Source organism: Spermophilus citellus (genome assembly GCF_964194105.1).
Source record: "Spermophilus citellus genome assembly, chromosome: 3".
In the NCBI taxonomy this organism is placed as follows: Eukaryota; Metazoa; Chordata; class Mammalia; order Rodentia; family Sciuridae; genus Spermophilus; species Spermophilus citellus.
This window is the reverse complement of record NC_138184.1, coordinates 47,634,075-47,660,536: the sequence shown is the minus strand read 5'-3', so window position 1 is coordinate 47,660,536 and position 26,462 is coordinate 47,634,075. Positions and strand designations below refer to the sequence as shown.

Here is a 26,462-nt window from a genome sequence, read left to right as displayed (position 1 = left end):
CTTAAATGCCCTTGAATGGGTAATTTAATTATCTTATTTACTGTTCAGGATTCCTGCTTAATATTGCTCGAAATCAGGTAAATGGTGAGTGCACTATGAAATATATTTTGTAATACAGAGATTTTTCTTGCCATTTCATTATAAAGAGATTCAATTTGTATATTTATCTCTTTCTGTATTAGTAAGTAGACTCAGTGTGAAATTTCTAATGACAATTTCCTAAAATGTTTTGTAAAGTGAGCATAACTTTAGTCACATTTCAGTTACACAGCACCATAAGAAATAGGATATTAAATTTTAAAATATTTGGAATGATTCTTCTATCAGTATGTGATTCCATCACATCCCTGTCCATCCATGTCATTTGTCTTCATAACTATAGATTCTAGTGTGCTATGAATTACACCGTCCAACTTTTATTATATGCTTTATACGTTAATGTTTAAATTCTTATCTGTTTTGAATAAGTTTATAAGTTGTCAAAGGGAAACGAAATGCTTAAACTCATAACATTATGAGTTTGTATGTGAACGATGAGTGCAGACGTACCAAACAACACAGGGAAAAAGTCAAAGGAACCATGCATGACTGGAAATGCACTCCACAAGAATGTCCAGGTCAGAGAAAGCATGTGAATGCCACAATGGAAAGCCCCTGCTTTCCTTTCCACAGCCTTCTATACACAACAAGCTTTCTTAGACAGTAAGGTCATCTGGGGTCAAGGATAAACAGTCATTCTACAGATATGCTGGGACTTGACTATAGTGGTGAATTTCTAGAATTTAGTGTTGTTAGGGAAAATTTGCAAAGTTCTCATACAAAAATTAACCTACTTCTAAAAGTAGTACTAGTTCATCGAAGTATAATGGGGCCCCTGGATTCCTTGGTTTGTTGAAAACATTTCCGTTTATTTTTTATGATAGTTGAGATTTGCCCAGAGAAAAATGGCTGGTTTTTATATTTTTCATTTCTTCTACTAATCATCTATTTTTCAAGTTTTCTTTAGGCAGGAAACTTAAGATAATTTTTTAGGTTCACAGACAGATTTAATGTAGACTTCTTAGGAATAAAGAGTAATACTTTTATCAGTAGACAGCAAAGATAAGGAATTTCTTTCTTTTGAAAAATGCCTTTTCCTTTCCCATTCTATAAATTCTTTTGAAAATGAGCGTGGTTTTTTTCTTAGACCTCACTTACCTTTTTTAACTGGGCTTCCAGTTTGCTACATTCCTCTTTCTTTTGTTCGATGGCTATTTCTAGAGATTTTAATTTGGAGTCCCTTTTCAGTCCTGCAGAAGCTAATGAAGATGCATGTTCTTTGAGGTCAATTAAACTAGACTGAAAGAAAAAGAATGCTGGTAAGTGAAACACCACAATTTCTCCTAGCTATATCTTCAATTTGAATATACTGATTCTATACTTAACAATAAAGTATGCATTAGACAGAAAAGGTAAATATAGTCTTACCAAGGTAACAATAGTCAGCTCTGGCCAGGAAATTAAAGTTGGCCAGCTTACAGAATCAAGCAGGATCTAATTGCAATAGAATCAAATGTGACCAAACGGTGTGGTGAATGCACTTTTCACATCTCAAAGTCATGCTAATGATAGAAGTAAGGTCTTAACCTATCATGGCAAAACAGACACCCTGAACCTCATTTACATTTACTGCTATCAGACCATGAAGACTCTAAGACCAAAACGAAAGAAGATTCTGACTTTAATGCTTCCCCTGAAGGGTAAATCTAAAACTTTTTAAAATCCCATTTTTAAAAATTAGGGGGGTACCAGGAATTGAACCCAGGGGTACTTAACCACTGAGCCACATCTCCAGCCCTTTTAATTTATTTATTTATTTTTATTTTGAGACAGGGTCTTGTTAAGTTGCTTAGGGCCTTGCTAGGTTGCTGATGCTGGCTTTCAACTAGCAATCTCCCAGTCTCAGCCTCCTAAATCGCTGGGATTAGAGGCATGTGCCACCATACCGGTCCCTATTAAATTTTTATCAAATTCCATTACTTAAACAGATCACTGTTTTTCAAACATCTTCTGGAGAATCAAAAATAAAATATTTTGAATTTTAGAGTAAAGTAGATTTCATGTTACAGTCCTTTGTAATTCAGATTTAACAGATAGAATAAATCTCCCCAATTCAGACATGAGGTTACCTATACACTTCCAGCCATCAACCATGTCCAGAAACCAAGAACTTCATTGTTCAATCTAAATTTCAAAAACTAAAGATATAAATATTTGCATGTATCTATGAACATAACTTTACTACATACAAGGGCAATGTTCACTATTCAAATATGAAATGGGTAGCAACATTTAACTATGGGACTAAAAAATCCAATTTCATCCCAAATCAGGCAGTGTGAATTACTTTCTTATCTTTCTGCAGCACCTTGGAGTTACTAAGCACACAGAATCTTTCTGAAAATAATAACAATTTATGCTAGGCTGCTTCATGTGCACTGGAATGACCTTGAGGATGAAGGGCATCATCACCCAGCAACACACTCTTAACCACTCTGTGAGGGTCAGTTAGCCATTCTCATGTTTCAAGTCAGGAAACTAGGGCTCACATTAGCTATGCATCTTGTTGAAGGTCACCCAGCTATTAAAGGAAGACAACAGTCTCAACACAGGTCTACAACTCTGATTTCATATACTTATCATATCACTTCCACCAAAACAATAAAGGACCTTATAATCTAGTTATTTTGTCATAGTAAAGACATACAATCACCCCATCTAAATTATAAGATCCTTGCTAACTGCAAATCTATGCTCTTCTTCTTTATAAGTTTTAAAACATGAGTTTTAATGGCCATTTTAGTCAACTTAGAGAGGCTGTGCTCCTCAGATATTAATCTGGAAGTTGTTGTACAAGGTATTTTGTAGATGTATAAAAAAATAACACTTCTAATCAGTGAGGAATGTGACACATGAGGACAAAGCTTCTGTGCCTTCCTCCTTCCACACAAACTATAGTAACTATAGAACCCCAAGCTGGATTAGCAGTAAAATAGTAGGCAGAAGACTTAAATTCTTAATTTTCATGTCAAAGAAATAATCTCTTCTCCAAAACACTGCAGGCATAAATTTTAGGGATTTTGCTTCTGGGTTTCCTCAGAACTCCTCTAACTCATCAAATCTTTTTCTTCTTTACTTGCATTCCCAATTCATACAGGACTTTAGTTTGTATAACATTACCAACACCCAAGGGTGAGGTACTCCTGTGAAGGAGGAAAATATACAACTGTGCAATGGGATCAGTCCAGCAGGGTGAAAGAGCCCAAGCAGTTGGACAGCAGATGCACACTTCTTACAGGCAAAAACAGGTATATATGGGTCAATTGGAGACACAAATCTCAGAGTTGTGGAGGTTAGACAAAATAATATGTATGACTACTTCTCATTCATCTCCACTAAAGCATCCTCAAGAAAACTGAAGGGGTTATAGGTATCTGCTGGAGTACGGAGGGAGAACCCAAAGCATCCTCTCCAGAATCCCCAAGCAAGAAATTTCTTTAAAGTAAAACACAGGTGGCATTGACCTTCTATACTCATATTTGCTACAGCATGAAAATACTGTTTGAAATTGTTTACTAAAATATAAAAATAAGATTCCAGAAGAGCAACCATCTTTGTGTCCATCATGGTGCTGCAACTCCTAAACTACGATATTGGGTTGTCCATTTCAGAAGCACAATGAATACAAAGCATCCAACACAAGCATTAGCATATAGCAGACCCTCAATAGAGTGGAGTTATCCTTGTCATCCTCATCCATGCTCAATCAAAAGGATCAAGGAACTTTGAAAAACTTGCAGAATATGCTAAACCACACAAAGCTGGTATAACACAAGGAAAAATCTCAAGGAGCTACACTGCAAATAGCAGAACAGAGAAGCTATCCAGAGGGCATTGCTGATGAAGGAAGTTACAAGAAATAGTTTCCTTCCAATTCATACAGCTTTAACAAGAGAAAGGTTACAATGTTCTCTAAGCCTTCCCACAGCCCTTCCACCAAGTTTCTTACAGCTTCAATGAATACAGGTTTATGAGGACATCAATGTGGTTCATGGTTCCTCCAGGCTCACCTCTTTTTCTGTGAGTTCAGCTTGTAAAGCATTGACCTTTTCTTTCAGGTCCTTGTTCTCTTTGCGGAAAGATTCTATCTCTTCTAGTCTTTCCCGATCATCTCTCTCCCGCTGTTCTTTCAAACGCTCAATTATTCTCTCCTGTGAAAGCGTCATGAAAAAAGAAGAGGTGAAAATCCATTTAGTGTGTGCCAAAGCAAATCACTAAGGAAAGTAAAGGGTTGTTATCTTAAAAATACAGGAATCAACAAACACAAGAAACACAAAATTGGGTTTGTGGAAAGAGGTTGTGCATGCTGGCATCTGCAAAACACCATTAATATTGCTTTTGACTTGTGATTACAACTTAGCATTATAGGGTTGTGTGGGGTCTTAACATTCAAACTCTGATGCTATACTTGGTTCATGGTGGTATCTGGATAAAGCCTAAAGCAGTTCTAAAAGAGACATATTCTAGCATCAAGATTTGAAACTTACCAAAACCTCCTACAGGCAAAGGGAAGAGGCAGAACCAATCTCTTGATTTGGGCCTCTTTGATTGGCCTCCCAGTTTGGCATCAATGAACATTCTCTGGTTTCTAAAGACTCGTCTCTGATTAGATAGGGGACTGAATTTAGACCTCCAGGACTTAGGGATAGACTAATTAAAATGAGAACTCAAGACAAAATAAAGAATAAGCTCAATATGTATGTGATTTTTCCAATGCACCTAGAAATGTTTACTTCTGTGTTTTATTTTTCAATAATTTCAATAACTCCTTGGTGATCAGTAGAGATTTCAAAACACTGGTTTACTTTGAACAATTCAGAGTATTCCTTGACTGGGAGATACTGCATATTGTGATGTGCTCTTCTCTTCAGTTCTCATCACAACTTTGGAGGCAGAGTCAGTACTACTGGAGATGGTATGGCGGTAAGGAAACCCAGAGCCCAGAGGAACTAGACTCACCCCAGGGTGACTTGCTAACAGAAGATCTCTGATACTTAACCAGGCTTATGAGACCACATAACCACAAATACATGCCCAGAAACATTCAAGGAGCATGAAGGTCTGTCTGATTTTCCATTTCATACTGAAATGAAAATACTACTCTGGTAGATATTTTCTAAAAATGTGGAATCTGACTGATACCAAAGAAAGACTCTTTGGGAAGGGGGATCATAAACATTCCATCTGGATAAAGATTGAGTGAAATTCCTAAAATAAGTTTCAAAGTATTCAACACTTCTCTAAATTTCCTTTTGGATGGCCATGTTAAAAAAATATTCGTGTAAAAAACATCCTAAAGATCCTGATATTATCTTTTATATTCTTATAAGTATATAGCACAAGGTGAGGCCAGATACACAAGGTAACTGTAAAACAAGGTTTAGTGCAGAAGGAGGTTAGTTTGAACACAGCATGTGATTTATGATCCCCTGAGGAAGCAGTTGTGCTATCCCAATGATAATTTATACATTTAATGCTTTTGAAGGGGAAAAAAAGTACCATTACTGTTTCACAATTATTTAAAAAATGTAACTGAAATATATTATTATAAAAATAGGGGTGGAAATAGAAATAAAAATGAGACTGGTTTGCCTGTATTTATTGCTTCATGATTCCAATTACAGTCCCAAATTACTCTGCCTGTGATAATGCAGAGAGGATGATTATGGGATCTACAACAGAAGGAAATGACCATAGTGCACAGTATATTTCCCAAGAAATTCTTAACGGAGCCCTTTCTACCTTTTGCTTCTACTACAACCAGTTACCTGGCCACCAGGCCCTCTCTCATCACTTCCATCACACAGCTGCTGGAGTGATATTTCTAAAGGTCCAAACTGACCATGTCACTTCATTGTTTGGAAATCTTCCAGGAATCCTTCCAGCCAGATCACATGGCATTTATTCCCACTTGGCACCCTTTGCATAGTTTCACTGCATGCCCACCCTCCCCACCCAGCCTTCCAGAGGGCAATCTATGACCTTTACAGGGCCAAACTGTCTGGTATAAAAAACACACCTAAAGAGGCAGGTGGAAAGAAAGAGACACAAAGTAGGATCATCTTGGCTTCAAAGAAAGATTCATAAAATTATGTATTTGTGTTAATACCAAGAAAGTGTCAAAGTTAAAAAAAATCGGCCAGTACTGTTATTGATGATTCAATAGTACGAAATATTTCTCTGTCAATCACAAAACTAATTTAACTGTCAGCCGCATGGGGCCAGATGTCAAAAACATGTGTTAAAAGGCCCTAATATGCCAGGATCTAGTTGATTAACAACTGACTTGCAGAAATTCCAATGTGTTCTTGCTTTAGCCTTATTTGCACTGGCAAGTGTTCCTTGAGCACTCATCTGGCACAGCACAGGTCTAATCTATTTGTGCTTTATCACTGAGTGGGAACTGCATTGCAGGGGCCTCCAGCTCTGCTCTCTGGCTTTCTCAACTGTTTATCTTCTAGGTGGTTACAGCAAAGCTTGGCGAGACCAGCCTTATAAATATGGTGAGTTCTGTCTCCGGAGCTTCTGTGCGTCAATCACAGAATTCAGTTATATTCAGTCTTCTTTTTGTGGGGCTGGGGGTTGAAGTAGGCCTTTGCATGCTAGACAAGAGCTCTGCCACTGCAGTACATTCCCAGCCTGAGTCACACTCAGCCTTAACTCAACAATTGAACAAATTCCTGGAGAGTAAAACAAGGAACACAATCCCAGGATGCCATAATCCAAGGGAAATGGTGAAGAGTTTCTGATGGATTCTGTCTACCAGCCAAAAGGCAGCAAATAATTACATGTACTTATGAATCCATAAGGTTTTACTCACCATTTTATTTTTTAACCCCATGCCCTGTTACAGAGGATCTAGTCAATTAAGTGGGGATAAAAGTGGAATTCGTGAGGAGAAAATAATTTAAATGTACATTGTGAAGTTCTTATAAGCACACCACCACTTGTGAGCTGGGAAGCCTTAGATGGGTGTGCCAAGAGAGGAAACAGTCTCAACCAAGAGCTAACTTAGTTTGAAAGTTGCTTGGAGAGTACTGGGTTGAGAAATCAGCATGTGTCACAAATAATTAATGATAATTTCCCACACCCAGGAATAGGGCATGATGCTCACATGTCTAGAATATTTCTTTCTGGGCAAATCATTTCACTTCACTGAACCTATTTCCCAACTTTAAGATGGAAAAGCTTGAATTTAGCGTTTTGCTAGAAGTTGTGGTATTTCAACCACTTGTATCAGAATTTCTGGGTATGCTTAAAAATCACAGGTTCCTAGGCTTCAAGGCAGAGTAACTGAATCAAAACCTCTAGGAAATGGGAATAAGGAAACTATAATTAAGAAACTCCTTAGGTGATAAGATTATTTAGATACAAACAAGGTTTGATAATCACTGGAATAATTGAACTTTTATTGTTTGCCCTATTGTAGAGAAACTTGCCAGTGCATATTCAATGGTTTTATCTGTGCTTTTCAAATATAGTAGCATTCTGATTTGGGAATCTTTTGGAAATTTCCCCCAATTAATTGCTCTGTATCCACTGTTATCATTAATTTTTGTATGAAAAACTAAACATCGGATGCAAATAATATTTGGAACTAAACAGCTCATAGATCAAAGCTGGCCCACAAAATAATTTGGTTAACTTGATCATCATAATATTTTTTGAATCTAAATTCAAACGTTTTGAAACAGGTCAGGGATGCTCTAGCTTGCCATAGTCACCAATAGTCTCTTCTGCATCTCATTTCTCCCATTTTTGCTCCCAGCCTGATCCTTTTAGTCATCCACATTTTCAACTTCTCATCCAATTCAGATGCCATTGGCCTGAGATTGCACATTAGCAAACTGTCAAGCAAGTTCCAGAAGAGTATAACATTTAGGAGTTTAAGTAATTCAAGGGTGCAGTTTGAAGATGAAATTCCAAGAGGCTCCAAGAGGAAAAGACTTGCCTCAGGTAATATACTAGCAAGCAGTAAGGACAGTCTGGTGCAGACAGCCTCCCACAGACCTCACTCAGATTTCCTTCCAGAACACCCCTCAGCCTCAAAGGAAATATTTAAATAAAAAGACGAGTTTCAGATTTGGGAATTGCTTTAGGACTTAAACTAGAATAAATCAAACCTTAATAGGTTCTGTGCGGGAGGCAGGGGGAGATAAAATCACGCCAAGAATCCACAACATGAAAAATTATATAGTATATGTTTACTTCTATGAATTTTAAGAAAGAAACCAAGATTTAAGAATGAGCTGACATCATATCACCCCAACATGCATACATAATCTTAATAGTTTTTGAAGCAACATCTCCCCCCACCTGCCACATTCCAATTTTACAAGCAAAATTAGTTCAAAGATCTCTGGAAATAAATTCTTGAATACTGAAAGAATATTTTTTCCTGAAAAGTTATCATATTCAATATTTTTATGTCTTCAAATAAAATATTGTAATTATTATGTTTTAATCCTAAAGTTATAATTTTTAATAGAACCATGAAGAATATCTAGCCACAGTGTTATAGCTCTTTCTTGGCCTAGCAGTGATTCTCACACTACAGTGAACATCACATAGATCAGGAGAGTTTGCTAAAATACAGATTTCCAGGCACCACTCAAGGTTAGATTTGGTAGATATTGATCGGGCCTAACAATTCAGGTTTTCCCAACAACTACCTTCTGTTAATTCAGCTGCAGAGAAATCCTCTTTAAGATACATTGGCTCAGGAAAGCAGGGGGCCACTTAATCCAATTTTCCCATTCAACAAATGGGAAGTTTGAGGTTCTGTAAAGAAGAATTACTTGCCAGAGTCTACTAGTTACTTAGTGGCAAATGTGACACTGGCTCCTAGGTTTCCTTCTATCTGACCTCATTACCCCAGAGTTTATATCCTCTCATAACAGGGAACATAGTAGGCAATGTTATAAACGTGGTAAGACACCCAAAAGAGAGCCTGTGGGCAAGTACTGCAAAGTACTACAGAATCAAAAATGATGAGAGCATCAAGGGGAAAAAAACACAAACGGATCTACTTGCACATTTTAAAAGTTAAGATTTCTACAACTACACAGCCACATCAATGTTTATAGCAGCTTAATTCATAATAGCAAAGCTATGGAAACAACCCAAATGCCCATCAACAGATGAACAGATAAAGAAAATATGGTTTATATACATAATGGAATATTACTTAGCCATAAAGAAGAATAACTTTATGACATTTGCCAATAAATGGATGGATCTAGAAACTATCATTCTAAATGAAATAAGCCTATCCCCAAAAAACCAAAGGTTGAATGTTCACTCTGACATGTAGATGCCAACCCACAACAAAGGAAAGAGAGAAGAATAGAAGTTCAGTGGATTAGACAAAGGGAAATGAAGGGAAGGGATGGGAGGACAGGATTAGGAAATATAGTAGTATGAATCAGACATAATTTTCCTATGTTCACATATGAACACATGACCACTGAAACTCCACATCATGTACAACCACAAGAATGGGATCTGAATTTACAATAAGTTATACTCCACGTATTTGTAATATGCTGAAATACACTCTACTGTCATTTATACCTAAAAAGAACAAAAGAAAAGAATATTAACAAAGAAAAAAAGAGATCTCTTTTGTTTCAAGCTGAATTTGAAAATAGTGTGAATAAACATTGGCCTAAAGACTTCCCCAACACTTTGCATGTCTGAGTGCCCCAAAATAAAGATGTGTCTCAGAATCCCTAAAGAACTTTACCTGAACTATTTTTGGCCACTGGCTCTTGGACACATTGGGAGTGTTAGGGGGTGAAGATATAGAACAGAAATTCAACTATAATTGGTGCTCAGAGAATAAATGAACTAATTCAGCCAAACTAAAATGGGTTAAAAATCATTTTAAAAGTCAATAAACATCAGAATAACCTATTTTTTTTTTGAGAGAGAGAGAGAGAGAGAGAGAGAGAATTTTTTAATATTTATTTTTCAGTTATTGGCAGACACAACATCTTTGTTTGTATGTGGTGCTGAGGATTGAACCCGGGCCGCACGCATGCCAGGCGAGCGCACTATCGCTTGAGCCACATCCCCAGCCCCCAGAATAACCTATTTACTTAATGGATTTCATTTATTTGTTGTTTCATTCTTCATTAATTCATTCATTCTATTCTTTCATTTCTTTATTTTTACTTATTCAAAATAATCCTTATAAATGTATTCAGAGGAACGCCTCAAAGTGGCCTCCCAGCTCCAAAGAGTAAAAGGCAATTTTCAAAATCTTTTCTCATGAGATCCTGGGAGATGAGCTTCTCCCCACCCCTTGTACTTGCTCCTCCATTCACCTAGTACACCTGCCTCAGAAGGGCTTGTGACTCACCAGTCACTTCCTTCATTCCTTTTCTTTTAAATGTCACCTTCCTGGCCCCAGCTGGGCACTCCACCACAACAGTCCCTGTACCCATTCCCACTTTATTTTTGTTGATAGATATTATGACCTTCTGAAATCCTACATATATCTGTTACTTGTTTATTATTTATTTTCCCCTCAACCCCAGTAGAATCTAAAGTCTGTAAGAGTGAAGATTTTGCCCATTCTCATCTCTGTGACATCCCAGTGATCACAATAGCCAATATCCACAGAGCAGCTCCATAAAAATACTGTGCAAGGCCATGGGGATGGCACTTTCTCTCTCTCTCTCTCTCTCTCTCTCTCTCTCTCTCTCTCTCTCTCTCTCTCTCTCTCTCTCTCTCTCTCTCTCTCTCTCTCTCTCTCTCTCTCTCTCTCTCTCACACACACACACACACGCAATATTGCCTAGGTTTGGACTCCAGCAGAGAGATGGATTAATCAAATAAAAACAGATGCATGAGGGCCAGAGCTGTAGCTCAGTGGCACAGCGCTTGCCTAGCACATGTGAGGCACTGGGTTCAATCCTCAGCACCACATAAAAATAAACAAATAAAATAAAGGCATGCTGTCCATCTATAACTACAAAAATTTTTTTAAAAAACACGAAAAACAAAAACAGATGCATGAACAACTGAGATTGTGACAAGAGCTCTGAGAAGCTCATGGTATTCAGGAGAACATAATAGAGGTCCTCAGGAGGTATCCCTAAGAAACTAATTAATAAAATAATATTTTCCCTGAGGAAATGAGAAGTTAGTTAATTTTTCCAAAGGACTAAGTGTGAGAATGAGGATTTGAATCCAGACAGTCTGATTCTAAACTCTTGACTACTGTACAACACAACTTCTCAAGAAGCTGACCTCTCCAGTGAAGAACTACACCTGCAGACACTAAACCACATTCTAGGTTGGGTGAGAATAAGTTCCAAGAGCCTAAGGGAGAAGGGAACATGATACACTTCAAAATCTAGAAGGCCAGCAGAGCTAGAGCACAGAAAACCAGGGAAGAGAGATAGGGGATGGGGATGAGACTGGAAATGAAGAAAGAAAGGTCAGAGGGAGGAAGGGAGGGAGAAAGGAAGAAGGAAGGGAACAGCCAGGAGAGGTGTTAGTCAGAAAAGAGTCAGCTCAGATGGAGGGGTGCACTGTGCCAGCATAAGGAGTCTAGTCTTTATCATTCTAACAGCAATGACAAGCTAGTGAAGGATTTTCAGGGGACAAGGGTGATGTGATCAGATTTGCATTTCAAAAAGATTTCCCTGGCTACAGGTGAGTCTTGAGCACAAAGCCTACTGAAGAGGTCCAGTAAGGCAGTGTGAGGCCCAGACAAAACCAAAGATATTATTAGCAAATGGGGAAAAGCAGGTAAATTTTAATACACTTGGCTCATCTCCAAACCCTGCTTCTCTCAATCCCGATGCCCCCATTTTTGAGTCCAAACTCACCTTCTCTGACAGAGCTTCCTCTAGTGTCGCCAGCGCAGTATCTGTGTTACTGGAATCCGTCTGCAAGGACTTCACTCTGTCTTTCAGATTGGTCAGTTGCTTGTCTTTATCCCTAAGTTGTTCTTGCAAGTTTTCAATCTAAAAATAAAGATCATCATATTTAATGTATATTTTATTACATATCAAGGGCCAACATTCCTAAAGTGAATCTATTTTTTAAAAATAGACCTGAGATTATGGACATTTTTAATATCACAAAGTTACATTTTGACTCAGACTCAAGGACATTCTGAGGAGAACTTCAATTATTTCATTTAATTCAACTTTGTATTCAATGACAATACAGATGAGCAGAAAGTCTTCTTCCCATACAAATGCAAGCCTACAGGACATGTAAGCACTATATTTCTGTCCCTTTTCTGGACATTTATATTTTCAGTCCATAGACCTAACTTTGGTTCAGTAAACTAGAAAAATGTTTACACAGGATTATTTCATTCATTGAACAGACATTGACTGGGTGCCAATTCTGCACCAAGTACCGTATCAGTATATGGCTGAGCCCATGTAGTCATTGACTAACTCCTTTATTCAGTATTAAACTTTGTGATATACCAAATGTTGTCAAGTGGCTGTTTCAAAGTAACCACATGAAAAGCCAAGTAGGTTATCACCAGCAGACTGTTAATGGGAAGAACTTGTGATATAAGTCATATGTAACAAGTGCTAAACACTCCATTTGGCAACTAAGTCGTATGCTGGCAACCAACCAGCCACTTTTATCTAGTATCTGCAGCCTGAAATAAACACACCGAATAGCCGATTATAACGCCTGCCCAGCAGCAGCAGCAAAGACCTTCTCCTGGGCATTGTGTCCATTATCATTCATGTTTTTATTCTCTGCTTTCAAACCATGTATTTCTTATCTAAGGATTTTTTAAAAAGCCTCACTATACAAACAATTTATTCGTATTAAGGGTTTTAAAATGACAAGGAAAAAAAGCAGTACAACTCTAAGATAAGTCCATTCAAAATATTTGTATTCTGCACCCAGCTTTCTCAGGGAATCATTCCAAATGCATGTTTCACAATGTATGACTCAAATAAGGTTTTTTTTTGTTTTGTTTTGTTTTGTTTTTTTATTACTTGATTCTTTAAGCATGAATCCAGAATGGCAACACAAATAATGCTGTTAGTAGCATTAATAATGAGTATCCACAGGTCTGAGCATCAAAATAACTCTAAAAGCAAGATAATTACTTTGCTGACCATTGATCTACAGATAACGGGCTTGATTAAATTTTTCAATAGTTACAATGGACGTAGGCTAACAAAGAGGGGATGCTATTCTTTACTTCCCCTCTTCCAACATCCTTCACTTCCTCCCTTCCACTTTTCCTTCCTTCCTTTTCCTTCTTATTTTTAAATTTATTTTTAATTTTAGATGGACAGAATACCTTTATTTTATTTATTTTTTAATGCAGTGCTGAGGTTTGAGGTTTGCCTCACACATGCTAGGCAAGTGCTCTACCATTGAGCTACAACCCCAGCCCTCCTTCTGTCTTGAGACAGACATCTTGGAAACCTAGCTTATAGGTTCATATAAATAACTCTGTCCTTCATGGAAACACAAAGTGTTCCCTCCCATTCAGTCACCACTCTGAGAATTCACTGCCCTTCCACCGAAAACACAAGAACTCAAAAAGCAGTAGCATCTTCAGGCAAAGGCTTCTTCCTCCTTTCCAGACAAGTGTTCATGTGCATTTTACACAACACAGTAAGCAAATATATGTGTGAGAATGTGAATATTCATGTGTTTGAATGATAGTAGTTACATGGAAAAAGTCACCAGCTGAGAGGGACTGACTTGTAGAAAGAGTGTACATTATTACCTTGAGGATACCCACACCTGTGGATACATTTTCGTATGCATATGTGTGCAAAGACATGGGGCTTGTGAGCAAACTGACCAGGCCTGCCATTCCCATTCTGAGAAACAGTGCCCTGATCAGGGGAAGGGAGATTTACCCTCTGTTCATTAACCCTGGAGCAGTGGCAGGCACTGATTTAAAGGGACTGTGGGTACTGAAAATAAAGGCCAAAGGAGACTATGAGTTTATGGTACTGCTGTGGGCCTTCCATATAACCAGAAAGACTACAGATGCTGGGATCCCACTGGCATTGCAGTGGGGTCTGAGAGAAATGTGGGATGTGGAGGGGCATTTATCTATTTATCTCAAATCTAAAATGCCAGTAAAATAGCCAATGATACTACAGGCAAGACTAAGAGTCTTCAAGAAATGCTACACAAAGATCAAGAATGATTCTTAAGAGAAAATCTAAACAAGGTGTAGAACAGTACAGAGTTAATTGCATAAATAAAAATATATAAATCTGTAAATAGATACTTATGTAGGGGGGATCTCAAGAAATTTTAACCTTTGAGGGAAGGGTCTAAGAGGTAGGAGGTAGGGGGGAGATTCTGGGTTTCATTTTTTAATATTTCTATAGTTTTCTGCTTGGATTTTTCTAACCTTATGGGTTTTTAAATGCCAACAAGGGTTATTTGGCAGGTATGACTATGATTTATTTTTAGTTTATATTTGTACGTAAAAATAAATATTAAATAGATGAGTAAATAATAAATAATAAAACAACACACTGGATGCCTGTAATCCCAGTAACTTGGGAGGCTGAGGCAGGAGGATCACAAGGTGAAAGCCAGCCCCAGCAACTTAACTAGGCCCTAAGCAACTTAGTGAGATCCTGTTTCAAAATAAAAAATAAAAAGGGCTAAGGATGTGCCTCAGTGATAAAGCACCCCGGGTTCAATCTCTAGTATCTCACCCCGCCCCCTGAAAGAAACACAAATTAACACAAATCCCTACTTCCCTAATCAAAACCAAACTGTCCAAGTGCTATGGTTTGGGTATAGTTCATTCCCAGAGGTTATTATTGTGTTGGAAACGTGGTCCTCTGCATGGTGGTGTCCAGAGCTGGTGAAGCCTTTAAGAGTTAGCCTAGAAGAAGGTGATTAAGTGTTTGGGGCACCACCCTCTCCTCCCCACTTTTTAGGAAATAGTGATCCTCCAGTTTTGTGTAACTAAATTCTTAAAATTTAAATTTTAGGAGATGGCAGAACGAAAAAATTTGTATCTTTTACAAAATTATTGTACAAGTTCTCAAATTTTCTTTCTCGCCCTCTTTCTCTTTCTCTCAAGTTTGGATAAGCCAATAAGGCTAAGAAGGTTTGAGTCAGTCATTTCCCCAGTTTGGTCCATTCAACTCTTTGTAACCAATCTGTGATAACTTCAGAATCAGGAGTGTTTATTCATCACCCAAAGATTCAAGAAATAATTGTCGGCTTGTCACCATGAGCAGCACACAGCAAGTTTTGGTATGTCAAACTCATGTATTGTATGTGGACAGAGGCACAGACTGAACATATATACACAGTAGGATCACATGTTGCTCCAAGACAGCTTAGAAATTTAAAAAAGGAAACAATGCTGAGGAAACATGAATTCATAGGTCTCCCAATCTTACAGGCCTTCAGAAATACTGTTTGCAGAAGGCCAAGGATATTCACTGAGTGAAAAAACCCACCCTTGTGTGGGTGAAGGGGACATAGACCCCAGCAACAGACCCACCCCTGGTACCAGGCTGGACCCTGGGGAGTTAAGCTCCAGGCTCCAGGTCTACTCCTATAGATACAGGATCTACAAAATCCCTGGCAAAGAATTCAAGTCAGTTGTTGCTAGTAGAGGGTCCACTAAACCACAGATTTAAAGACAAAGATTAAAATCAATCCACTGCATTTATTTTCTATTGTTGCCTAGCAAACCAACACAATCACAGAAGCTTAAAATAGCATAGACTTATTATCTCACAGTCTGTATATCAGAAGTCTGAATATGGCATACTTGGTTTTTCTGCTTAGGGTTTCACAAAGGTATTATCAAAGAATCAGAGGGGCTGAGTTCTAATCTAGAATTTGGAGTCCTCTTTCAAGCTCAGGTTTGTCTCTACTCAGGAGCTGTCTCTAGCCAGAGGTTGCTCTCAGCTTCTAGAGGCTGCTCTCAGGTCCTTATCAAATAGCCCTCTGTATCTTTAAAATCAGCAACAAAGCACTTCTTGGATGTCAAATCTCCCTCCTTTTATGACTTCCTCTGACTTCCTGGTCTCTGACCTCTAGACCTAGATTTACAGTGATCCCGGGCTTAGGCTAGGCCCACCCAGATAAACTCCCTTTTGATTAGCTCAAGGTCAAATGAGTAATCACCTTAGTTATATCTACAAATTCTGTTTTGCATAAAATGTAACCTAAACAAAGGCACCAGAGGCACCCCAGAGGTCATCCCAGATTTTTGCTTTCTATACCTATGCTGTTCTTTTAGATACCTTAAGAAGATTCTGTAAGGGAAATGTTTCCAAAACTGAGGAAATAATTCTAATGTGATGTGTGACATTTTAACATGGCATTTCTGATGCAGCCATTTTAACAATAAAAATTAAAAAAAAAAAAAAAAACTTGCAGTCTTTCCAGAAACTCAGGTAGTGAAGTATGGGGAGAAAGATACCCCTTGTGTGGTAAAAGGGACATAGACCCCAGCAACAGACCCACCCCTGGCACCAGGCTGGACCCTGGGGAGTTAAGCTCCAGGCCCATTCCTGTAGACACAGAATCTACAAATTCCCTGGCAAAGAATTCAAAATAATAATCTTGAAAAACCTCAGCAAGATGCAAGAAAACACAGAGAGAAAACTAGATGAAACCAGGAGAATCATATATGTGAAAAAAAAAATGGAAGTTCAACAATTAGATAGAAATTATGAAAAATAAAATAAACACATTCAGGAGCTATAGAAGACAATGACTAAATTGTAAAATCCCAGAGAGATTTAACAGCAAACTTAATACAGTCTAAGATAAATCAGTGACTCAAAGAAATGATTCTCACAGAAGTACCAAGAGAAAAATGAAGGAAAAAGTTGGGAGAAAAATGCCTCTTAGACTTTCAGGACACAATCAAGGAAAGTCCCAGAAGAAGCAGAAAGAGAAAAAGAGGCAGAAGATTATTCAAAGAAATGACATGAAACTTTCCAAATCTGGAGAGGAAAGTAAACCTCTAGGATCCATGAATCCCAAAGAATTCCCAATAGAGTAAATATAAAGAAATCTTCACTGAAGCATAATAAAATCAAATCCTCAGAATTCAAAGACAAAGGGAAAATGTTGGGAGTAGCAAGAGAAAAGCAACTCATCATATATAAGAATATTTCCTTAATACTATCAGTGGACTTGTTAGCAGAAACCTTGCAGGCCAAGAAAAAAATGAAACAATTATATTAAAAGTGCTGAAAGAAAACAAAAAGTCTAACCAAGAATACTGTTATCTGGAAAAGCTATCCTTCAAATATGAGAAAGAAATAAAATGATATTAGAGATCATCACCACTAGATTTGCCTTAATGAGAGATGCTAAAGGGAAGTCTACAAGTTGAAATGAATGTTAACTAAAATTATGAAAATATATAAAATGTAAAACTCACTGTAAAGAAAAAAATATAGTCAAATTCAGAATACTACATTCTTTAATGGTGGTACATAAATTGTTTTTCACTTTAATATAAAAATTAAAAGAAAAAATTTTTAAAAACTATGTCTACAAAAATTGTTAATAACACACAATATATAAAAGACATAAACTGTGACATTAATGTAAAATATAGGAGGAAGAGAAGTAAAAGTATAGAGTTTCTGTGTGTAGTCAAAGTTAGGTTGTTATTGGCTGTTATACCTATAACACTTTTTAGTCAAGTCCCATGGTGAGCACAAGAAGAAACATCTAGAGTTGATACGACAAAAAATGAAAGAATTAAAACATATCATTTGGGCTGCAGGCATAGTTCAGTAGTAGAGGGCTTGCCTAACATGTGAAAGGATCTGTGTTTGATCACTTGCACTTTTAAAAGGGTGTACACACACACACACACACACATACACACACATGCACACACACATCACAAAGGAACAAAGGAAGATACCTGGATAAAAAGAAATATAGGTTCTAGAAAACAATTAATTAAATGTCAGTATTAAGTCCTTACCTATAAATAATTACTTTAAATGTAAATGGATAAAATACTCCAATCAAACCCAAGATTGACTGAATGGACCAAAAACCAAAATTCAACTATGTACTGACTACAAAAGATTTATTTTATATGACATATATAGGCTGAAAATGAAGGTATGGAAAAAATATTCCATGAAAATGATAACCACACAAAAGAGGGGTGGCTAAACTGACATCAGGTAAAAGTAGACAGTAAGTCAAAAGCTGACATTAGAGACAAAGAAAATCACTGAATAATGATAAAGGGGTCAACAAATCAAGAGAGAGCCTCTCTCTCAGCATTGGAACACCTAAATATATTATGCAAATAATACAAACAAAACTGAGGGGAGAAATTGACTGAAATAAAATAACACTAAGGGAATTCATCATTCTATTTTCAACAATAGATAAGTCATTCAGGCAGAAAAACAATGAAATAACGGAATTGTATAACAATACAAACCAAATGGACTTCACAGACATTTAAAAAATGTTCCATTCCAAAGGTGCAGAATATACATGCTTTATAAGTGTACACAAAATATTTTTCTGTATAGATCATATGTAGAGCCACAAAACAAGTCTCAAAATTTTTAAGGTGGAAACTGTATCAAGTGTCTTTTTGCAAGCAGTGATATAAAATTAGAAAATAACAATAGTAGGAAATTGGGGAAATTTACAAATATGTGGAAATAAATAACACACTCCTAAATAATAAATAGATCAAGGAAGATATGAAAAATTTTTTAAAAATTGAGACAAAATGGAAGGATAACATGAAAACTTATGGGCTGAAGAAAAGGTAGTTCTTAGAGGGAATTTTAAAGTGATAAACACCAATATATTTTTTAAAAAATAATAATAAACAATGTGACTTTAAACTACAAGTAGACAGAAAAAAGAAAAAAAAACTAAGCCATACATTAGCAGAAAGAAGGTAATAATAACAAGCAGAGCAGAAACAAACAAAATTTTAAAAATAAAAAAATAAAAACTATATCAATGAAATTGATAGTTGACTTTTTGAAAAGATAAACAAAATTGACAGACCTTTTTTAGCTGGACTAATAAAATATGTGAAAAGACTCAAATAAACAAAATTATGAAAGATGAGATGTGACAACTGACATAACAAAATCTATAGGTTAATAAGAGATTACTAGGAATATTTATGTCAAAAAATGTGATATTCTAAAAAAATGAATAAATTCCTAGAAACATACACTTTACCAATAATGAAACATAAAGAACTAAGAATTCAGAGTGAACAAATAAAAAGTAAACAGTTGAAACAAGTACTGAAAAAATATCCCAATGATTGAAAATCTAGAAACTGTTTGCTTCACAATGAAACCTATCAAACATTTAAAGAACTAATGTCAATCCTTCTCATACTCTTCCAGAAAATGGAAGACATGGGAACATGGTCTTAGGACATGGGAACATAAAATTCATATGTTGGAAGCTTAGTCCCCAGTGCATTAGTGTCAGGAAATGTTAGGTCATAAGGGTTTTTCCCTCATGAATGAATTAATACCTTATAAAATTATGAGTTTGATGGAAGAAGTGTGGTTCTATGACTTTCCACCTTTTGCCATGTGAAGATACAGTGCTCTCTTCTCTCCAAAGGATGAGCATTTAAAGCACCATCTTGAAAGCAGAGAGCAGCCTTCACCAAATACCAGTAACTTGATCTCAGATTTCCAACCTTCAAAAATTTGAGAAATAAATTCTATTCAAACTACGATGTCTCAGATATTTTGTTATAGCAACACAAACATATTAAGATAGAACACTTCCACTCTCATTTTACAAAGCCAGCATTACTAAAACCAGACAAGGATAGAAAATTACAGGTCAATATCCCTGATGAACATAGCTGCAAAAACCTTCAATGAAATACAAGCAAGCAGAATTCAACAACATATATATGAAAAACCCAAAGCCAACCTTATAGTAAATGGGGAAAACCTGAAAGCATTTCTTTTAAAATCTATGAAAAGATAAAGATGTCCACTCTCACCACTACTATTTAATAGAGTCCTAGAAATTCTAGCCAAAACAATTAGGCAAAAGAAGGAAACAAAAGGGATAAAAATAGGAAAAGAAGAAGTCAAATTATCACTGTTTTCAGATGATATGATCCTATATGTAGACAAAAATAATAAAATGCTAATGAATAAATTAAAACAAGAAGGTGAAAGATTTGTACACAAAAAACTATAAAACAGTGGTGAAATTAATTGAAGAAGATGAAAATAAATGGAAAGATATCCTATGTTCGTAGACTGGAAAAATATTACCATTAAAATGTATATGCTTCCCAAAGCTTCTCCAGATCCAATGGAACCCTGTGAAAATGCCAGTAGCATTTTTCACAGAGATAGAAAAAGGAAGGAATTCTAAAAACAAATGGGACCACAAAAAATTCTGAGTAGCCAAAATAATCTTGAGCAAAAAAAAAGTTGAAGGCATCCACATTACCTGGTTTCAAAATATACTACGAAGCTATAAGAATCAACATAGTATGATACTAGTATAAAACAGACATACAGGTCAATGGAACAGAAAGAGAAAAAAAATCATGTACTTATAGTCAACTAATTTTTGAAAAATTGCCAAGAGCACACAATGGAGAAAGAACAGTCTCTTCAATAAGTAATATTGAGTGGGGCATGGTGGTGCATATCTGTAACCCCTGCAACCCAGAAGCCAAGGCAGCAGGATTGCAAGTTGGAGACCAGCCTCAGCAATTTAGTGAGGCCCTAAGCAACTTAGTGAGACCCTGTCTCAAAATAAAAAATACAAAGGGATGGAGCTGTGCCTCAGTAATAAAACACTCCTGGGGGTTCAATCCCAACTACCAAAAAAAGTGAGAAAACTGAACATCCACATGAAGAATGAAATTGGACCCTTACCTCACACCACATAAAAAAATCAACTCAAAGGAGGATCCAAGATGGAGGGCCAAAGGAAGGCAGCTTTCTGTGTCACCCTGTGACCTGGGACTCAAATAGTGAGAATACTGCTTCTCTGGGAGTGCTATTCTCACTCTCACACAGGAATCACAGCCACTGTGCTGTCCAGGGCTCCAGGCCTCAGCATCAGAATAGGTCTCCCAACTACTCACCCACACAGGACTACTGGGTACCCAAGCAGGACAATCGGCATCGGCACCTGAGCAGAACTTTCGGTCACACACCCAACCAAAAATCACAGATGCTGCTCCCTGCAGAACACCCAGCAGCTTCCTACAAATAAGAACTCCAGCCACCAATCCCGTGTGGACCCCCATCTACCAATGTGGGGCTCCCCTGGAGGCTGCTATCTTGGGACTCTGCAGCAGCAGAGATAGTCCCCTATGTGCAGTTAGCCTGCCTGCATCTGAGAACTTAACAAAGGCTCTGAAGTCAGTCAACAGCCACACACTGCAAGCCACAAAGCTCGTCTCTGAACTCATCATCCAACACCATCACTTGGCTCCCCCTACTCGACCTAACATCCCATCACTGAAAGGAGGCGCCACCATCTTGGGTCAATTCATCACTATCTTCAGTCGGGGGGAACTCTCAATTTGCAACTCCAGCTGGCCAGGTATCCAGTTTCTAACTACCCACTCTCCCCAGTAGCTGCTAGCCCAGCACAGTGACACCCTAATTACCTTCACCATCCTGAGGGTGGAGATACCAGCTACCAACAGACTATAAGATGAGATGATGAGAAGGGAAACAGGAAAGATACTGATCTCCAACCAAAACAATCCCTGTTTCTTCCTTCAAGATTTCTGTTTTCCCTCTCCCTCTCTATTCTTCCACCCTCATATCCCCAACATATGTGAAACCAAGTACTTTGCATGAATTAGGATTTTGAGGACTGGGACTTCTGAACAGTAATATTACAGTTGTGTCGTATATTCCTTTTTTTCTCTTTTTTCCCCACCAATTTCTACTATTTTAACATTTATTTTTCTTAATATTTATGTGTGTTTGTTTTATGTACTCTACTGTCTTCCCACTTACTTGACTACTCCAAAATTACTCCCTCTCTTTTCTCCTACTACTAATCTTCCGCTTTAGATTTCTCTTTCACACTTCCTAAGATAATAATAACTCTATATCTTCACCTCCCAACTCCTTAGTATTTATCATCCTACTCCTCACCCCCAGTTCTTTATCTACCATTAGAAACTGTAAACCATTTTATAAACCTACTGAGTATATTGTAGCTAATAATTAATTCACCATTTCTCTACATGGTGACCAAACTGTAAACGTCTTAATAGAAAACATTTGTTTTGGGGATGTATATTGGTTATATCAGGATTCGTTAACATTGTCCTTCACCTCAAGGGAGAGGTATATTGGAACCCTACAGGGGCATTATAAGCCTATAGGGTAAAAATGATCAGAAGTAATACCTCTGATCCACAGTGCTAGAAGGGAAGACACACAAACAATATGAAAGGCAAGGGAAGAAATTACCCCCAAACAATTCAAGATACCACATTAATAGAATTCATGGCCAGCACAGCAGAAGAAATGACAGAGAAGGAGTTTAGGATGTACATAATTAAAATGTTCTGTGAGTTAAAGGATGATATAAGAGAACAAATACAGGCAGCAAAATATCATTTTGACAAAGAGCTACGTAAACAAATATAGAAAGCAAAAGATTACCTTCAATAGGGAGATAGAGGTTCTTTAAAAAAAAAAAGACATCCTTAAAATGGAGGAAACCATAAACCAAATTAAAAGTTCAATTGAAAGCATCACCAAAAGATTAGACCCATTTGGAAGAGAAGACCTCAGAAAATGAAGACAAAATATATAATCTTGAAAAGAATGTAGACCACACAGTGAAAATGGTAAGAAACCATGAGTAGAACATTCAAGAAATATGAGATAGCATAAAAAGACCAAATTTAAGACTTATTGGGATAGAGGAAGGCATAGAAAACCAAACCAAAGAAATGAGCAATCTATTTAATGAAATAATATTAGAAAATTTTCCAAACATGAAAAATGAATTGGAAATCCAAATTCAAGAAGCCTCCAGGATGCCAAATGTACAAAATCACAACAGATCCACACCAGGACACATAATAATGGAAATGCCTAACATAAAGAATAAGGAGAGAATATCAAAAGTCACAAGAGAAAGAAACCAGATTACATATAGGGGAAAATCAATTAGATTATGTGTAGATTTTTCAACCCAGATGCTGAAAGTTAGAAGATCCTGGGATAACATATATCAAGCTCTGAAAGAAAATGGATACAACACCAAGAATCTTATATCCAGCAAAATTAAGCTTTAGATTTGATGAGCTAAAAAACTTCCACAATAAGCAAAAGTTAAAAGAATTTACAACTCAAAAGCCTGCACTACAGAACATCATCTGCAAAATATTCCATGAAGAGGAATTAAAAAAACAATAAAAATCAGCAAAAGGAGGTATTACACTAAAGGAAAAACTAATCAAAGAAGAAACCAAGTCAAGTTAAATACCAAAAATAGACTAAAATGGCTGGGAATACAAAACATGAATCAATAATAACCCTTAATGTTAATAGCTTAAACTCACCAATGAAAAGACACAGACTAGCAGACTGGATTTAAAAATAGACCCAACAATATGCTGCCTCATCTCATAGGAAAAGACATCCACATACTGAAGGTGAAAGGTTGGTAAAAATCATACCACTTTCAATGGTCTGCAGAAGCAAGCAGACTTCAAGCCAAAGTTAATCAAAAGGGATAAAGAAGGATATTTCATACCACTTAAGGGAACCATTAACAACAATAATAAGTTTATATGCCCCAAACAATGGAGCATCCATGTTCATCAAATAAACTCTTTTCAAGTTCAAGAGTCAAATAGACCACAACACAATAATTCTGGGTGACTTTAACACATGTCTTTCACTACTGGATAGTTCATCCAAACAAAAGCTGAACAAATAATTCAATAATACAATCAATAACTTAGACTTACCTGATGTATATAGACTATTTCATTCATCAATGAATGAATACACTTTCTTCTCAGCAGCACATGGATCCTACTTTAAAACACAGTATATATTATACCACAAAGCAACTCTTAGCAAATGTAAAAAAGTAGTGATACTACCCTGAATTCTTTCAGATCATAATGGAGTGAAATTATAAATCAATGATAAAATAAAAAATAAAAGCTACTCAAAAACCTGGAGACTAAATAGTATGCTACTGAATGACATCAAGAATGAAATTTAAAAAAATTCATAGAGGTGAATGAGAACACAGAAACAACATATTGAAATCTCTGGGACAGTATGAAGGTAGTACTAAGAGGAAAGTTCATTGCATGGAGTTCATTCCTTAAAAGAAGAAGTTAACAAATAAATAACTTAACATTACATTAAAAAGCCCTAGGAAGAGAAGAACAAATCAAAACCAAAAGGAGTAGAAGACAGGAAATAATTAAAATCAGAGCTAAAATCAATGAAATTGAAACAAAAGAAACAATTGAAAAAATTGACAAAAAGTTGGTTCTTTGAAAAAAATAAATAATATTTACAAACTCACAGCCATGCTAATAAATAGAAGGAGAGAGAAAACTCAAATTACGAATATATGTGATGAAAAAGGAAATATCACAACAGAAATACAGAAGATAGTTAGAAATTATTTTGAAAACTTGTATTCCAATAAAATAGAAAATATCGAAGGCACTGACAAATTTCTAGAGTCATATGATTTGCCCAAATTGAATCAGGATGATATACACAATTTAAACAGATCAATCTCAAGTGATGAAATAGAAGAGGCGATCAGAAGGCTGCCAACCAAAAAAAAGCCCAGGACCAGATGGATACACAGCCAAGTTCTACAAGACCTTTAAAGAAGAAATAATACCAATACTCTGCAATTTACTTCAGGAAATAGGAAAAAAAGCAGCATTTCCAAACTCATTCTGTGAGGCCAATATCACCCTGATTCCAAAACCAGGCAAAGACATATCAAAGAAAGAAAACTTCAGATGACTATCTCTAATGAACATAGATGCAAAAATTCTCAATAAAATTCAGGAAAATCAAATCAAAAACATATCAAAAAGATAGTGCACCACAATCAAGTGGGGTTCATACCAGGGATGCAAGGCTGGTTCAACATACAGAAATCAATAAATGTAATTCATCACATCAATATAATTAAAGAACTATATGATCATCTCAATAGATGCCGAAAAGGCATTCAACAAAATACAGCATCCCTTCATGTTTAAAATACTAGAAAAACTAGGGATAAAAGGAACATATCTCAACATTGTAAATGCTATCTATGCTAAGCCCCAGGCCAACATCATTGTGAATGGAGAAAAATCGAAAGCACTCCCTCTAAAAACTGGAACATGACAGGGATGCCCTCTTTCACCACTTCTACTTAACATAGTTCTTGAAACTCTAACCAGAGCAATTAGACAGATGAAAGAAATTAAAGGGATACAGATAGGAAAAGAAGAACTCAAATGAGCACTATTTGCTGATGATATGATTCTACACCTAGAAGACCAAAAAATTCCACAAGAAAACTTCTAGAACTATTAAATGAATTCAGCAAAGTAGCAGGATACAAGATCAACACTCATAAACCAAAGCCATTTCTGTATATCAGTGACAAATCTTCTGAAAAGGAAATAAGGTAAACTACCCCATTTACAATAGCCTCAAAAAGAATAAAATAATTAGGAATCAACCTAACAAAAGAGGTGAAAGACCTCTGACGGAAACTATAGAACACTAAAGAAAGAAGTTAAAGAAGACCTTAGAAGATGGAATGATCTACCTTGCTCTTGGATAGGCAGAATCAATATTGTCAAAATGACCAAACTACCAAAAGCATTATACAGATTTAATGTAATTCCAATCAAAATCTCAATGATATTCCTCATAGAAATATAAAAAGCAGTCATGAAATTCATCTGGAAAAATAAGAGATCCAGAATAGCTAAAGCAATCCTTAGCAGGAAGAGTGAACTAGGTGGCATCACTATACCACACCTTAAACTATACTACAGAGCAATAGTAACAAAAATAGCATGGTATTGGCACCAAAACAGACTGACTGATGGTACAGAATAGAAGACACAGAGACTAACCCACATAATTATAGTTATCTTATATTAGACAAAGGCATCAAAAACATACACTGGAGAAAAGATTGCCTCTTCAACAAGTGGTGCTGGGAAAACTGGAAATCCATATGCAACAAAATGAAATTAAACCCCTATCTCTCACATGCACAAAACTCAACTCAAAGTGGATCAAGAACCTAGGAATTAAATCAGAAACCCTTCACCTAATAGAAGAAAAAGTAGGCCCAAATCTCCATCATGTTGGATTAGACCCTGACTTCCT

The 26,462-nt window shown here is 36.5% G+C and overlaps 1 protein-coding gene across 1 annotated transcript in view; it reads right to left on the bottom strand.

The window, feature by feature from the left end:
• Positions 1–26,462, bottom strand: part of ERC2 (ELKS/RAB6-interacting/CAST family member 2) — a 908,750-nt gene that overhangs the window by 454,450 nt on the left and 427,838 nt on the right. Inside the window, 3 exon segments of the mRNA XM_081286503.1 lie at positions 1,198–1,338; positions 4,110–4,250; positions 11,940–12,077. Coding sequence (XP_081142629.1) covers positions 1,198–1,338; positions 4,110–4,250; positions 11,940–12,077 — 420 coding nt within the window.